Source organism: Pogonomyrmex barbatus, unplaced genomic scaffold, assembly GCF_055798465.1.
Source record: "Pogonomyrmex barbatus isolate J1 unplaced genomic scaffold, ASM5579846v1 scaffold12, whole genome shotgun sequence".
Lineage (NCBI taxonomy): Eukaryota > Metazoa > Arthropoda > Insecta > Hymenoptera > Formicidae > Pogonomyrmex > Pogonomyrmex barbatus.
The window spans coordinates 805,571-822,435 of NW_028297108.1; the positions used below are offsets into that span (position 1 = coordinate 805,571).

General features: G+C 43.8%; 1 protein-coding gene across 6 annotated transcripts in view; it reads right to left on the bottom strand.

The window, feature by feature from the left end:
* Positions 1-16,865, bottom strand: part of dati (zinc finger protein datilografo) — a 91,369-nt gene that overhangs the window by 19,345 nt on the left and 55,159 nt on the right. The window contains exons 5-12 of one of the 6 annotated variants that reach the window (XM_089071688.1): positions 14,100-14,129; positions 4,730-4,889; positions 2,912-3,124; positions 2,545-2,667; positions 2,265-2,405; positions 1,595-1,789; positions 448-668; positions 93-246 (exon numbers count right to left, since the gene is read on the bottom strand). In XM_089071688.1, the coding sequence (XP_088927814.1) occupies positions 93-246; positions 448-668; positions 1,595-1,789; positions 2,265-2,405; positions 2,545-2,667; positions 2,912-3,124; positions 4,730-4,889; positions 14,100-14,129 (1,237 nt within the window). The remainder of the gene's footprint in view (positions 1-92; positions 247-447; positions 669-1,594; positions 1,790-2,264; positions 2,406-2,544; positions 2,668-2,911; positions 3,125-4,729; positions 4,890-14,099; positions 14,130-16,865) is intronic. The other 5 variants (XM_089071686.1, XM_089071685.1, XM_089071687.1 and 2 more) reach the window with 5 other exon arrangements.

The window sequence follows — 16,865 nt, forward strand, 5'->3', positions numbered from 1 at the left end:
CATGAAACTCACAGAAGCTACGAGTTCTGAGACTTGAACGCTACGTTGATCGTGTAATAGCATGCCGTCGACGTGAATTCTGTGATACTTACCGAGATCCGGCGTTAAGGTGTCTTGTTGGGACATTTGTTGATTCGTATGATGCCCTGGCATGCCGGAAGTGCTGCCTCCGTTGTGCTGTCCCAGATGATGCCTCACGTCGCCGCCCACCGCAGAACTTGCCGCGGCTGCCGCCGCTTGAGATACCTGTCCGCAAAGACGTGAGGAAGAGTTGAAAAATATTCAGCCTTCGCCTTTATTGTTTCCTCATCGAGCAAAAAATGTAATTTATGCATTATTCTTTTATAACATACGTTCCGAATATTCGAGACGATGGTTGGACGAATGTAAGACGCGTCTGCTTTCTATCTAATCGTTTTTACGAAGAACAAAAGATTTCTTTCTTACCGCGAGTCTCAAGGCAGCTTCAGCTTGAGAACGGAGCAGAGCTTCCGCCTGATGCATCCTCAGGGCCTGCTCCGGTCCGCTCGCTTGAACTCCTTGCTGTTGGGGTCCCGTCGATCCTTGAGTGCCACCGCTCATGTCACCATTGTTGCCCATTCTCATGGCCGCCGCGAGCGACGCCATGTCGACCGGCGAGAGATTAGGCGACACGGAATTTTGCAATCCTAACAAAAATATCGCTTTCACATCTCATCATATAAAATAATTTCAAATTTTCTTCGCTCATCATTTACGATTTAAAATTTTCTTGAAGAATATATCATACTTTTGAAAGTATGATATATTCTTCCTAAATAATAATAGCAAAGTATATTTTACTATACATTTCTGTTTACAAACTTGTAAATGTGTTTCGAGATATTTCAAAGTGTATTTCAACACGAATTCTTTTCTTTCGCAATTTTAAATTTTAAATGTGTTTCATATGTGTCAGAATATGTTTCAGAAATTTGAACTATCGCGATTGAATCACGATCTGCGAAACATGTGTCGAGGAGGGTTGCTCGCAAATGCATCCCGTGCCAACTTTGATCGTGGGAAGAGGAAAAAGAGAAAGAAAGAGGAAAGGGATAGTGGTAAGGATAGTGGTAAGGAATTCCGATATTTGTTTTTCCTATCACCGTTTCTTCGGTGAGTTTCTCAATGAGTTACGACTTCGCAGCGCATCGCGAAAGAAACTGCGCGCGCGATAAATTTTATTAAATTAACTCACACGAAGTAATTTCGCACGAGGTATCGATAATCATTTCACTCGGCAACAAATGCAGCCGTGCACTTGTAATCGTCCGCCTTCGGAGTTCGCATCGCAGACAGGAGAAAAGTGGGCAGCAGCGCGAATGCAACATCGTGCGAGTGGAGAAACAACATTATAAATCAAGTTTTATCGATAATAATTGGAACGGAGCTATCGGCTTTCCCCTCTCGTGTGTAATTTCGCGTTGAGAACATGATAACGCAGATTATCACGGAGATTCGCGCGGCGTACGCTTGATCGGCACGGCTAGTTCTAGTTGGTCGTATCACATTTTATTTATACACGATTTTATTTATATATCGTTTATGTCATTTATTTATTTTTTTTTTCTCTTACCCGCTGAGACGGCAGCCATGACAGCCATGCGTTGTTGCTGCGATTGCATCTCGTCGTGATATTGCTGTGCCGAACCCGGTTGACTACCCGTTCGCAGTATCTCGCTGAGCTTGTTGCTGCTCGGCCCCGGCGACGCCATGTTGTTATTGTTGTTATTGTTGTTATTGTTCAGTAGACCGGTGCCTGCGCAAAAATCTGCTCTCGTCAGTATATACAGGGCGACGAAGGGGCGGGGGTTTTCACGCACATTTTACTAGCCTAACTAGGTAGCATATGTCATTCCGCGTCGGTATATATAAATCGGTACGCTAAAGCGTTAAAAAAATGGGCGGCATCCCGAAGTGAGAGCCGCCCGTAAGAGCAGACCGTAGTGAGAGCGCCGTTCACATGAGAGAATTATTACTCAGACCAGAAATTCGTAAATATTTTATTTCGACTCAAGCATATATATTCATATATATTCTAGGCTTACGTGTACTACAATAAGTTCACTAATGATACTTCACAACAGAGTTATGTCATTAACGAAATCAGAGAAAAAAAGGTGAATAACGGCGATATTACAAACTGTGCTCGGGCAAATGCGACAACATTATATATCTATTATATCTAGATACTTGGTAGGCGTTCGTTTGTAAGTAGTAGACGTAGAACAAGTATCGTAGCGTACCAGGTTCACTACCGGCCGACGAGAGTCTTCCGTTGCCGCTACTGCTGTCCGAATGGGCCGACGGCGACGGGCACATTGGTGGTTGTTGCAAATTTTGTGGTCCTCCGGACTGACTTCCCCCCAACACGCCCAAACCAGCTCCTGTACAGCGTAAGGGCGTCACGTTAGAGCACCGCTCGGTCATCGGCGTCGTATCGCAAATCTCATATTTTCTTAACAACGCGACACGCCGTTTCTTAATTTCTTAACGTAAGATGAGAAACGTTTATTTCTGTTATACCTAAACTCGAACTCGCGAGAATCTCCCTTTCCCGCCTTTCGGCGGCCGCGCGGCTCAGCACATATTGCGCCGCAAACTGATGCTTCGGATCCATCCTCATGTGCTCCATGTGGCTCAGGAGACCTTAACACCAGAGGAAAACGAACGTGGTCACAGTATATAGAAAGATGATCGTACGATAATCGCGGATATATGTGTCGATAAATGTCACTTGGTATACAATTATATTCTATAGAACGAAAATTATAAGTTTACTGCACAAAACGAAACTGAAGAGAGGGTTTACTGTCAACTACGAACCGGAGCTACCGTCGGGCACCGATCGGCCCGTCCGGATTCGCGGTTTTACATGGGGCTAAATACTTACCGCTTTCATGAGTGAAGACGGCCTGGCACACCGAGCACGGCCACATCCTGAGGCTCGTGCTAAGTTGACTGGTCTCAGGATGGCAGGCCAGATGCTTCCTAAGGCTACCCTCGTTGACGTAGTGCTTCCCGCACACGGGGCACGGGTGGTTGGCGGTCCGTCGCTTCGCTAGGTAAACCCCGGCAACGGAGGTTGTGCAGTCAGCGGAGGGAACAATAGGGCGACACAATTTCAAGGTCAATGCCAAGCAGGATAAAGCGTCCCAAGGAACGAAAGCCGCCTCCTCCTCACCCAACTCCTCCACCATCCTCATGTTTTCTCGCATCTCTTTCTCTCTTTCTTTTTTTTTTTTTCCTTCTCCTCCCCCACCTTATTTCTCACGCACTCGCGTGCACGCGCGCGCGTACGTACGCACAGATTCTGGTCGACCTCGAAGGCGAAGGGAGACCTTACGAACACGGATAGCCAAGGACCAGGAGAGAGCACTGACCTCGGGCACGCAGAGTACTCGTCGGCCGGCGCCGTCGCCACCGCCGCCACCGCGCTGCTAACTCCCTTTCACGAGCAAGGTCGCTGGCCCAAAAAGCCAGGATGCACACGCACGTATTCGCGCGCGCGTTGCACGTACGTGAACGTACAGAGAAAAAAAAAAACTTAAAACTCTGTATAAACAGATCATTTGTATTGGAAAAAGAACTCGCGATTTATTATACCGGGACGAAACGAGCGGTGAGGAAATATCATTCGACTCATCGACCTTAGCCTAAAAGTCTGAAATTAATTAATTAGTTCCGGTTCTTTTAAACGTTTTAAATAATGATAACGTTACATTCTCAATACGCGTACTCGCAATAGGTGCGATCCGTTAGCGTTCGCGTTTCAAATGCCGACCATGTCGATCACCGTGACGGACCACGTGTCGTCACGCACAATCGAGAGTGAAACGGCGATTCCTCGCTTTAAAGTTGAACGAGGAGGCAGAGTAGATTGACTTTTGTTTTCTCTGTACGTCCGCGAGTTTCCACACGTATCGCGCACGCATGTATCAAGGCACGCATAGAGGTTGAACGAGACACCCTCGAAGCACCGTGTAACATGTACATATATTAGCGAGTAGTACCCAAGTATTAGTCGGCCAGAGTGTGCCAAATGCTACACGCCTTTCCCGTCCAGGCGAAAACAATACGAAGAAGTGAACAAGGACAATATGTGCGTATCGCCCGCGCCAAAGCAAGTTTTTGGGATGGATGCGAAACGTACTTAAAGGCTAAAGAACGAACCACCCTTCGTGTCTCGACGAGCGGTTGCTCCACCTCTCTCAAAGTCTTACTCACGATTAACGTCACCGCTCTCGCGTCTATGTCGATCTCTCTCTCTCTCTCTCTCTCTCTTTCTCTCTCTCTCTCTCTCTCTCTCTCTCTCTCTCTATTTCTCTATCTCGAAACCTTTAAAGGGCTCTCCGCGATCCCGGTTAAGGAATCTGGCTAATAGCTCAGGTTAAATGCGATTAACAGCGAACAGAGTCAGGTCTTTCGTCCGGAAAATTAATGCGCGAACGCGAAGAAGATTTGGTATTAAGTTTGTTGATTAGTCAGTAAGGAACGACATGGTCAAGGTTTCGTTCTCAAGCTCGCTTCATGCAACGATGCACTTCGCTTACGAGACGCGGCTGGATTCCAGTTAATCGATCGGTTATGGTTAACGAAGATTAGTAGGCGCGTGAATACGAATAGAAGTGGTAAGCAACACGAGGGGAAAGAAGAGAGACATAGACGATCGACCGAGAGGGCGGTTGATACGCGATTTCTCAATACTTACTGGCAACTCCGGAAGCGTTCGGATCCTTGTGGGTGTGCTTCATGTGCTCCATCAGCGCCTCGCCGCCGAGGAAAAGCTTGTGGCATACTGGACAGCTGGTTGCGTTCGGGCCGCCGATCAGGGCGGCGTGTTGCTGGAACACAACACGCTGTTGCAACTCCTTTTTTGGGGGCCCGGAAGAGGAAGTACCGGAAGCAGGCACGCGGCGCACCGGTAGTAGAGAGCCGACCCAGAGAATACCACCACAGAGTTGCGAACCAGAAGCGCAGGACAGGCAGGGCACAGAACAGAACGATTGACCAGTGAGAGTTAAGGCACCAATAAACCGCCGCCACCACAGACTACTCCTTTGCACAGGGAATTCATGTCGAGTGTGTCTGGTAGGAACTTTGTGGTATCGCGCCCTGGCTGGGTTTCCAGTCGGTCAAGTGCGATCGAAAAGAATCGAGATAACAAAACAGAAAAAAAGACGAGATTTTCTCTGTTGAGGTATACCCGATACCTTCCTTCGATAGCGATCCATTTACTGCCGCAATTTATTTACTGTTTACCGAATGAGAGGCATTTAAACTTTTAAATATTTATCTTTGGAATCTCTTTGTAATGTGTTGCGTTTAACTGAAATCTATTATCTTTTAATACTACAAAAGAATGTGTTTTAGCAAACAATTCTAGATTGCGGCAAGTGGATCATTGCTGAATGAAAAGATCATAGTTAGCTCTTTGGAACATTACAGGATAAGAATAAGGCATAAAATAAGGGATATTATTGGAATTACATTCGTAATCTCCAATGTATCACTATTGTGAGGAATACTGTGCCCATGTATGCTTTTCTCAAACACGCTTGTTACTGATTCTACTTTTGTACTTTCGAAACTTTATAATACAAATGCAAAGATAGAGATGTAGGAAGAGTCTTGACCGATTAAAAATATTGTCTTTAATGCCAGATCAGAGCACTCGGTTCGGCTGGAGGATGAGGACTGGAGGAATAGGACGAAACGTGAAGGGGGGTACAGTGATCGGGGTGCTTGAAGCGAAGCCTAGACAGACAAATATGTGGAAGCGTGGGGTCTGGAGAACGATCGGAGCGGATTAATCCTTAACCGCGATTAGGGATTTCACCGACTAATGCTCTGTCGGCATCGGCCTCGTCTCGCACGTACGGAACCTAAAGGCCGATGCCAGACATTGCATTGCGAAAACAAAGCGAGCACTTTCGTCGACCTTGGACCTCCGATCGACCCCGTGCGACCTCACCCATGAACAGGAATGCGAAGCATGAAATGACTAGCTTGTACCATACATCAGTTTTAACTACCATGACCGCTGCTAGCACATCTTTGGCTCGTATCAACATTCCTTTTCTATTTTTTTTTTCTCTGGTTTATGCTTGCGTTAACGTTAAATAAGATTTATCGCGTGGTTTCATTTTGACAAATCAGCTGTGCTGCCAACGGCCATATGAAAAATCAGGATTAAAATGAAATTCTAAATGAAATTCGACGTCCTCATTGCCAGATAGAATGATTTTTTTTCCCCTTCATTTTCTGGCTCGCCACGCGGTAAGGAACCGATTTGCACCGACCGCATTATCCTCGTCGTGTCTTTTTTTTTTCTCATTCTCTCTCTGTTGTCCCCCCTTTTTACATCAGTACTCTTTTTTCCCCCTTTTTCTATCTGAACACGCGAAGGTTGCTTGCACGCATACAAGGCGGTAGGTATACACGCGTTCGAAGAAAAACATGGCCGCGACCGTACTTTGCTCGAAAGAGTGTGCTTAAAACGGTAGTAGAGGAAGAAGAAAAAGAAAAAGGCGCGAAAGAAAGAGAAGGTTGTGAACGGGCAGGAACGGGCTAAAACGAGACCGGACGGCAATGACCCCAAAGAGTTTCGGGGGGTCCCCCGTTCCTCTCTTCCTTCCTGTTCTTGCTTCTCCGATTCGCGACTTCTTCTTTTCCCCATATCTTTTTGCCTTCGCTCCCTTCTACATATCTCGCCACGAATCTCTCTTACGATTCTTTTTATTCCGGACCTGGGACAATCGCGAACGCGTTGAGGCGACGAACACGGAACAGAGAGAGGCTATAAAATATAAGTTCTGGCGGCGATAATCTCGACATTTTTTAGACTTTGACGATATTTTTTTTCTTTCAGTTCTTTTTTTTCTTTCTTTATTGATTTTCCGCTTTTCGGATCTCTTAAACGCGGACTTATTTCTACGCACTCGCCTTTATAGACTTTTATTCCTTGTGTCGAGAAGAGAAGAGATGTATCTTCTTTATAAGTACATACACATGCTCATCTAAAGAATGAACAGCCTCTTCGTACTTCCTCCTTTCCTCGACATTTTTAACGACGTGCCAGATGCCATCGCAATCCTGATTTTCTGCCGACTCTTCCCGCTCGTAAACGAGCGAGTCGGCGTGCCGGGAAGGATAGAAAAGAAAAGAGCGAAGGTAGGGAGATATCAATCAGACAATAATCGCCTCGTCGTATCAATTTCGGTTTCTTCCTTCCGGTTTCCCCCTTCCCCTCCTCCGACTCTGTTTCGTCGTTCGCGTATACGCGTGTTCTCGCGCGTGTTTCTTCTTGCTTGGCTCGGCTCCACTCCTGTCCCGCGATAAACTCGCGAGTGGGTGGCCTACCGCCGGCATACTTATGCCTTCTATCTCCTTTTTTATCCCGAACCTGGGGCAACCGCGAACGCGTTGAGAAGACGACGAGGACGGCGTCACTGGCGGCGTGCACTGCCGCCACTACCACCGCCGCCACCGCCGCCGCCGCCGCCGCCGTTGCATGTAAGTTATTCTCGGAGGGAGGCTGCGGTCCCTAGGTTCGACGCCCCGACCTGGCCCAACTGGAAAAAACCGGTTTCTTCGTCGCGCTCTTCCTTTTTTGCTTGCATCCTCGCTTTTTGCGCCGCGAGTGCCTCGACTCCTCTGACGTTCTTTCCCTTCTTCTCCGTCCCGTTCGCCACGGTCGCCCTCCTTTCTCTTTCCTATCTTCACTGCTCTCCTCTTCTCTCCTCTCCTCTCCTCTCCTCTCCCCCCTCTCTCTCTCTCTCTCTCTCTCTCTCTCTCTCTCTCTTTCTCTCCTTTTTTCTCTCACACTCTCTCTTTCTCTCTCTCTCTCCTCGTTCCTCCAACTTATTCTCTCCAACTCAACCGAGAGAGTGGACGCAGCGTGGGCGAATCCCCGAGGGACTTTATGATCCGCCGTGACCAGATTCATCTCTCTTGCGAGGCTATACGCGCGCTGACGCTGCTCGCTGCACGCCGTTCTCGCTACCATTCCCAATTCCATACTTCCTGGTCCCGCTAAGAGGTTCTACATGTATTTACCAGAGTCGCCGGTTTTCTGCGCCGAGAGATCCTCGGTCATGGTAGAAATACGGAGAACGGTTTCCCACAGCGTGATCGATTCTGCGTGCGCTTTTCACTTCTGCCTCAAAAACACCTCGATTGCATCGAAGGCGAGGCGGACGTGAAAGGGAGAAACCTTCAATTTGATCATTTTCATGTGTCGAGGATAAATCGAAGAACCGATCAGATATATCGGAATATTGGAGGCACACTCGCGCGTCGAAATTATCTGCAAATTTGCGAATATACTATCGTTTCCCCCGGTTAAATAAATTTTTAATGGCGTTAATGAATATCGCGCGCGGAGATGATTGATAATTGCTGAATAACGTAGAGCGAATACAACAGCCGGCAAAGCGACGCGTCCATGTCCGATAGTATTTTTAACTTTATGCCGCAAACAATTACATTCGATATAAACTGCTAAACATTCGCCAGTTTTCCGTTCAAGTGGCAATACAACTATAAATAACTTCATTTCGGATCCTCTTTATTCAATGGATGGCGATCAGATTGTTCGGCTAACTCGTCCGATGCCACGCTTGCTCCTTGAATTTTTTTCACATCCTATCGTCGATTGGTTCCTCGATTTTTCCGGCGATCCCGGTCACAGATTATCCGTTCTTCGAGGCCTGACGCGGGCCCGGGTCAGGGAGTGGCGTAAAAAGGAAGTGGGTGTGAGCACACGCGTAGCGATGCGTGACGTCGGCCGCGATGTGGCCATTTTGTGTTCATAGACACGGGACCATCTTTGATCGAGAGCGGAGATCTCGTTAGCGGAGCGATTAGAACAAATCAAGGCGGCAGATTTTTTTATGCCCATACGCAACCCATATAGCATCATCCGCAATATATGACGTTCAAATGTACAAGATATCCTATGCTAACTATATATTTTACCAACATATTCCGAAGACCGCAATCCGTATTGCGAAAACTTGATATGAAAATTTGACTTATATAAAGTTATATAAGTATATTGGTCAATGATATCGTGTAAAATTTTATATCAACTTTAATACCTAATGTAATGTTGATTTAAATAAATTAGCAATTTGTTCCCTTTTTTTTTTGTAAACAAATACGCACACTATAAAAATGTTTGATGTCAAATTGATTAATCAGCAAAAGTTTCAACATTTGCATATTGTTTAAATTTCTTTTTGACTAAAATTTTTAAAATTTATTCATTTTTCCATTTGAAAATAATTACTAAATTTAATGTTAAAGTATTAATTAAAAAATTTAATTTCTGTTTCATTTATTCGAAAAAACTAAAAATGTTTAATTTAGTACCATTATTTTATTATTAACTTTTTACTCGTCTGAAAGAACGGAATCATATAATTTTAATAATACAGGAAAATATCGTTACGTTTCATTCGACAATGTAATTTTATTTTTTAAATTTTTAGAGATATTATATCTTATGATTTATTTAAATCATACTTTATTTTCTTAAAGACATAAAAATATTTTATAGAAAGTAATAATAATAAATTAATTTATATTTATATTATAAGTACTTTTCGCAAAAAAAGAATTTCTTTTAGACATTAGATTTAATAACATAATAATTCAGAATAAGAAATGAATAGAATTGAATAACATTGAAATTAATGAGAAATATAAACAAAAAGCAAATTCGGCATGCACTTAAGTTTGTTATAACATTATATTGTGTTAAAATTTAATAAAATTCAAAGATAACGATATTTGGTTGGTATACAATGTAGCTTCCGATTACGTACGGCGTGTTATTGCGTACACGCAATTAGTCTTGTTGTCATTTGTGCAACGAGACTCGAATTGATAGTGACGCGGCTGCTTCACGTGTCGTTATGTTGTTTTCTCTCGAGATGCGAGCGCGACAAGTAATAGGAGCAAATGCGATTACTCGTTACGGATAGTTATCAATCTTAATTAATCGTGTTGTATTGCGCAATATGTAGATAGAGTTGGCAACGGCAAATTTTTCTCTCATTAACAAGTACCAACAAATCAATTTAAGTCAAACGGTTTTATTGGTTTTATTTGGTTAAAATTTAAAAGAATCCGCATTTCAATAATTTTCAATAATATAGAACAAGTTCAGTATTCATCGATGTATCGACGATGTATCTGTCGAGATATGTCTTTTTCTATTCCGAATTTCTACATTGCGATAATTTGCGAAACACCGAGCGAATTGTAACTTTCACGCGATCACGCTTTCTCCGCATTTTTTTTCTGTCATAACAATGTAATAACTTACGAGAGTGCCGTGTACAAAGTGCCATGCGATCGTCGTATTGTGGTGATTAGTGCGCGCGCGGTCGTAATTAGCCGTATTTTCGGGAGTGTAAGAGCCACAAAGAAATCTGAGAAGAGAAAGAGGTCCGGGGAGATGGCGAAGTAACCTTGGAGTAAGTTTATTACAATATATACCTTTTTTTTATACTTGAAATGATCGTTTATAATTATACATATTTTACGTACAATTATTTCTTGAAATATTAATTGACGGCGAAGCAACTTTGGAGGAAGTTTATTATTTATCTTTTCTGCATTTAAAGTACGATCATTCGTAATTATACATATTTTATGTGTGCGACAATTATTTCTTAAAGTGTTAATTATTTCGAGTATTGTTATAATTTAGAAGTATTTTTATCTCATTGTTTAATGTTGTTTGCAGTTTACATTTCTGCTATGCGTCATATCGATGACTGAAATTATTTTATTTTGATTGAAGATAATGGTCCGTATTCTCAATTCACTTTTATTGATAAAAGTGTCTCTAAAAATGGTTTAGAAATCACCTGATTGGCTGAGAAACTATTTGTACTTTTATAACAGTGAATTTAGAATATGGACCGGTGAATCTATAAATATCCATATTATTAATTGATATTACTGATTGGAATTTAATTTCTTTCTAGAAAAATAGAAAAAAAGAAGAAAGAATAGAAAAAATAGGCAAGAAAAATAAATGTGAAATGATATGATAATAAAAATAAAATAATACAATATTAATGTGGGTACATCACATAATATAAAAATAAAGAGAGATTTAGATTTGCAAACATAATAAGAAATTAATATATTTAGGTATTTCTTTTTCTTTTTTCTTTTTCATTTGAGACCTACATCAAAATTAAATAAACTGATATAAAAAAAAATTAAAAATATCTTTCAATATGCATATGTGTCATGAGCATAAATTATACATAAATAAAAAATGTTAAATTAACAATCATGTAGTATATTACAATTATTTTAGTAAAGAAACACGCTATTGATTATTGTATGTATTTATTTTCATTCTGCGCCAAATGTGTGCGCCCTAATTTTTTTATGATTTGACTCATTCATATTGTTGTACCATTTTGAATATCAAGATGTAACTACTAAACGAAAACTTTACAAGATACCAACTTTGACCGATTATAAATGAAAAATTATTGCGGCTTTGATATTTTCGTGTTAGCATTTTTAATCTTCAAAATGTGTATCGTTAATATAAAACATCCCTGTAAAGCAGAATCATCCTCCTTCGTGTAGGAATTGCTATTCACCTCCTTCATGTAGGAATTGCTATTCACGTTTCTGACATTCTTATTTCTCTTTACGAATCGTCAGCTATTTACAATTTGAAAGAACGTTCTAAATAAAGCGGCCGATAATCGACAATGCGGGCTCCTCTCTTTTCCTCGGGCGGCGATAAAATCCGAAGGCCATTTTACGCGCGGCGCGCAATTCTTTTCTCCCGCCCTCCCGTCGTTCCTTCTTTCCATTTTCTTTTTTTTCTTCGCCGCCGCCGTCTTTCCTTGGCTTTTTTAGCACCGACGAGGCCGCGAGACACGCCGGCAGACAACCTTCGGTACGATACTTCGGCTGTTCGGCCCCAGCGCGGCTCCGCGGAATCCGCGAAGAGATATTCACCGGTTTGCTGCTCATCTCCTCTTTCTTTCTCGTCCGAAAGAAGGAACACGGCTCTCCCTCGCTTCGACTCGCTCGCTCGCTCACTCGCGCGAACGTTATTTTCTCGAGACGAGAACGCTTTGTCTCCCGATAAGGAAGGCACCAGAAATTCTTGATTCCCTTTCTCTCCGTTCGCGTCTGACTCACAGCTGCTTTCGGAGCTTTCGGTCGAACGATGAGAAGAACACAAACAACGCAAAAGTCCAAAGGATGTATAAAAGATATGGAAAGTATCTCTGAAAGCTCCTGGATTTTTGTCTCGCTCGGAAATAATTTTCTCGCGATAATGTAAAATCCCGCTCTCAATGATTTTTAAATGATATTAAATAGATTTATATATGAATTTTTCTATTTCCTCTCTGCTACGTATTTCATTCCGTGACGTGGAAAAAAGGATACATAAAAAACGTGTACGATCGATAAGAATTAATATGCATCACTAGTCACCCCGTGACTCGTTTCCTCATCGTCACCTCGTGTTATTAATCCGCTTCTAAGAATCGCGCGCTGATAATTCGCGCGTAACACACGCACGTGAAAATCGGTCGCTGACGAACGACAACGAGACGAAAATATGAGGGAGAAAAAAAAGAGAATCTACCTAAACGCTACGAGGGTTGACGACGGAGCACCCTTCGTATTTGCCAATAGGAGACTCGCATCGACTCCGAACGTGTTCGACTAGGCGAGCAGAAAAAAAGGAGCGCGAAGGGACGTCAGTCACAATGGGGTACAAATCTCACCCTATCGGAAACTCCACGGGAATGATTTCATTAGTGTCCGTGCTGGTGATCGAGCATGGAGAGAGAAAAAAATAGAGACGGAAAGGCGGCCACGAAGGCGGAGTCGAAAAAATTACTGCTTCAGGGGATGAGAGAGAAGGAGAGTTCAAAAGGCGCGATCGGAAAATGGACTCGCGAAAGTCAAAATCATACGATGCTCAAAATAAAGTAATTGTGAAAATGATTAAAATTAATATAAAAATAACAATAAGTACAGAGATAAATAGTTATTTTTTTGTTGTGCGCGAAATAAATGCGGAAGTTGTGCGGTGGGAAAAGAAATTGAAAAAATCACGGAACGACATAAAATTTCGTAGAAGCAAACCGATTTTCGAAGAATTCTACTGCGAAAGACCGTCCCACTTTTCTATTTTAATACCACAAAAGAGACAAAGAGTGAAAAGTCCTTCTGGAGATTCGCCAGCCGGTGATGTTTACCGACGAAAAAGAGAAAGGGAGAGAAAGAGAGAGGAAGGGAGAGAGGGGGGGGGTCGTACTAGGAATACGAGAGAGGAATGGTATTCGGGGAGAAGAGCGTGGAATGAACCTTGCTTAATTAGAAGGGCGTTCCGAAAATTAAGAAGCAGCAATTAGCCGCGATCGACAGGCGAAAGTGCTCGTGGTGCGCTTCTCGGCGACACGTCATCGTACATCTCCATGACTGTTGCTGTTACGACTGTCGCGACACGTGAGGCACTAATGAATTGCGTACTCATGATCGTGACGTAGGAAAAGAAAAAAAAAAAAAAAGAAACAAGAGTCGGATTGTAATCGTTTCACAATCTTCGCGACGCGAGATCAATCGGGGGCTCGATTACTCTGTGTCTGCATTCTGCAATATGCAATTTCACGTGACGCGCCGTTAATTAAATAGGTAACGTGCATCAGACGCACGAAAAATGCCGAAGCGCCGTCATAATCCCGCGCCACAACGCTATCATGATTACGCGCGTTTTCGAGAAAACTGCATAATTGGCGAGGATGTGCGTTTGTGCGTGGTAATGGCATGTGTGTGTGTGTGTGTGTGTGTGTGTGTGTGTGTGTGTGTGTGTGTGTATGTATGTGTGTGTGTTTAATATAACGTGTAATATAACGTGCGTGTGTGTTTCACGCGAATGGATCATCGTGATGAAAATCAGAGACCACAATTTTACAGATGCGACTAGCGCACACATAAACACCGCCGCGAAACGAATTGAAATTACAGCCGAAAGGAATTCCCATAGGCTTTCCCATATATTGACCCGATCGTTTTACCTTTAATCGTTGCCATGGGTACTTCGAACACTGCGACAAAGAGACCAGCATGAAATGGAGATCAATTTGAATTAATGTGATACCATTAAATCGTCAGTCATAGGTTTAGATTTTCAGGAGTGTGTACCGTCCGTACCGTCCGTGTGTGCACGCTCTCGCGGAAGAAATTAAAAAAACACCGCGTATAAATACCGCGAACACGGTAATTAATTAGCGCCCCCGTGTTGGGCGAAAATACGGCGCGATAAGCGGGTAAAACCATCTCCATCCCCAGCGCAAACAGATTTACATTTATCGCAGACGATCAATCCGTACGCGACCGACGTGGAATCGCGCATGGAAAGAAAAAAAAAAAAAAATCAGCGTTTAAACGTGATGCGACTACCGCGCGGTTTTTAGCACAGCGACGAGAGAGAGGGATGAATCTCCGTGGCGAGAGAAAATAAATCTAATGGCTAACGAGTTTTTACCGAGCCGCGCGCCGGGGCAATTAAGAAGAGGGGGGGGGGGTGGAGGAGGGTCCGGAGAGAACGCGGCAGAGGGATGACGGAAAGGCCCCGGAGGTGAGTTGGAAGGAGGTCGGAAGATACGCGCGAGGAAGATCCGCAAGGTGGTAGAAAAGGGGGTTGTGTTGCACGATATTCAACTCTTGTATCGCTAAACTATGGATAAATACGGAGACCGGGCGCCACGTAAAAGTGGCTAGGAGCAACGAGAGGGAGAAAGAAAGGGGGGAGACGAGGATCAGGGCCGGTCGAATTCGTGAAATTCTCGACGAAACATTCGCGTTTCTCATTTACGGTCAGATTCCCGGTGAAACCGTTCGGACAGATCTCCCCCGAAGTAAAAGTCACACGACGAAAAATAAAAGAGAGAAGAAGCTCGAACTCGCGCGCGACTGTTACTAAGTGAATTGATTTTGCACCCCGATCATAAGCGTATGAAAAAATTTCGACACGGAGACCAACTCTCTCGTGGACCGGCGACGAAATTTAGGAACGTGGGACGTATTAACCGGAGACATATCACGACGGTATATCGTTGCGATGATCCGCCCCTGTTCCGAGCCGAGCGGGAAGAGGGTAACAGTTAATAGGATACACGGAGAGAGAAGAGAAGAAGGAGGAGTAGGTGGCGCAAAAGGGGAGGAGGGAGTGGTATAGGGACCATGGACGAGTTTCTATGCCCGGGCTACCGATCGTTCTCTATAATACATTTACGCTCCGGCCTATTATAATATTGTACTCCGGGTGTATTGTCTTTCTTAGCGGGATAATGTTTCGCCGACACGCCAGGCCTCGACCTGGAGCGTAACTCTTTCATTTCCCCTTACTCTCCACCGTACTTCCGTGAGCCGTTCCTCTTTCTTCGTTGTCTCGCTTTCTCTGCGTCTCGAGCTATCTCGTGTTCCGGTTGCTTATTCTCTTTCTTTCTATCGCTCTCTTTCTCCCCCTCTCTCTCTCTCTCTCTCTCTCTCTCTCAGTTTCTCTCCTCTCTTGTAAATTCTCTTTTTTTTTTTAAACAACGATCCATTAGCTATCGGGGTAGCAGGCAGCCCGGCGCGAAGGAGACGGGCGGCTAGGTGGTCTGAAATAGCGAAAACAATTTCAAGAAATCTGCCCCGGCGAAAATTCGATTAGCCGCGGAAGATGGGCTCGAGCTCTCCATTTGTTTCGTTTCGTTTTATTTCCAGCGGGTGTACTCTGTTTCTGTCGCGCGCTCGCGCTCGCGCCGGCGGCTTTTAATTACTTCGCCGCTGCGCTCACCGTAAAAGATCCTCTCTTCCTTCTTCGCGTTCTTCTGCATCTTCTCCATTTCTTCTCGTTTCCTTTCCCGTGCTTTTTCTCGCTTTCGTTTAACGCGAGCTACGTGCATCCTGATGTTTTCGCCGATAACCCTGGACAACGCCGCCGTTCTCCTGGCGTCATGGCTCGATACGTCGTTGTATACTTCATATTTTAATATTTAATCTGACGCATTTTTTTTTTCATTTCGCAAACATAAGCGTTTGAGAATAGTTTCGCACAGGGCGGGCCCTACCATTGGAAAATTCATCAAGGCTGTTTATTAGACTAAAAAAAAAACGAAGGGTCAAATAACCCGACTGCAAAAAAAATGTTCTCATTAGGGTGAGGATTATCTCACGGCGCGTAAAAAAAAGAAAAAAAAACGATAGCGGTAATGGGGTCGTCATTATGCGTCAGTTCATTCTTTCGCAACTGCGCATTTTTAGAAGGAAAAAAATTGGTAGGCTTGTTGGTAAGACCGGGGCCGTCGACACGATTTCACGGGAGATTTATCGAGGTCGTGCGGGGGGCGGGAACGGGATAATCTGAAGGCTTTAGCCATGGATTAGGTTTCAATTAGAGAAGCCCGGTGAGCCGGGCGTTAAAAGAACGATATTTATTGCCGGGACGTCCGACGTGTGAACGGATTAAGCTTGCGTAAATCCGGACGCACGCCGCACCTGATTTCGCGACTCGCGAAAATCGAACGTCTCGCGGAAGATGACGATGACGATCCACAATATATATATATATATATATATATATATATATATATATATATATATATTCTATATATTCGATTATCCGTTCTCCGTATCGACTCTCAATTTTCATGGTAAAATGTCGTGTTACGTGTTTCACGGTTAAAACAAACCAGCGCTGGCAGAAACGTTGTTGGCGTAAATTGGAAATCGAACGATGATCTTTTCTCCGTGATGAAGAAAAAGGGAGGAAGACAACAAGAAGGAGATGGAGGAGA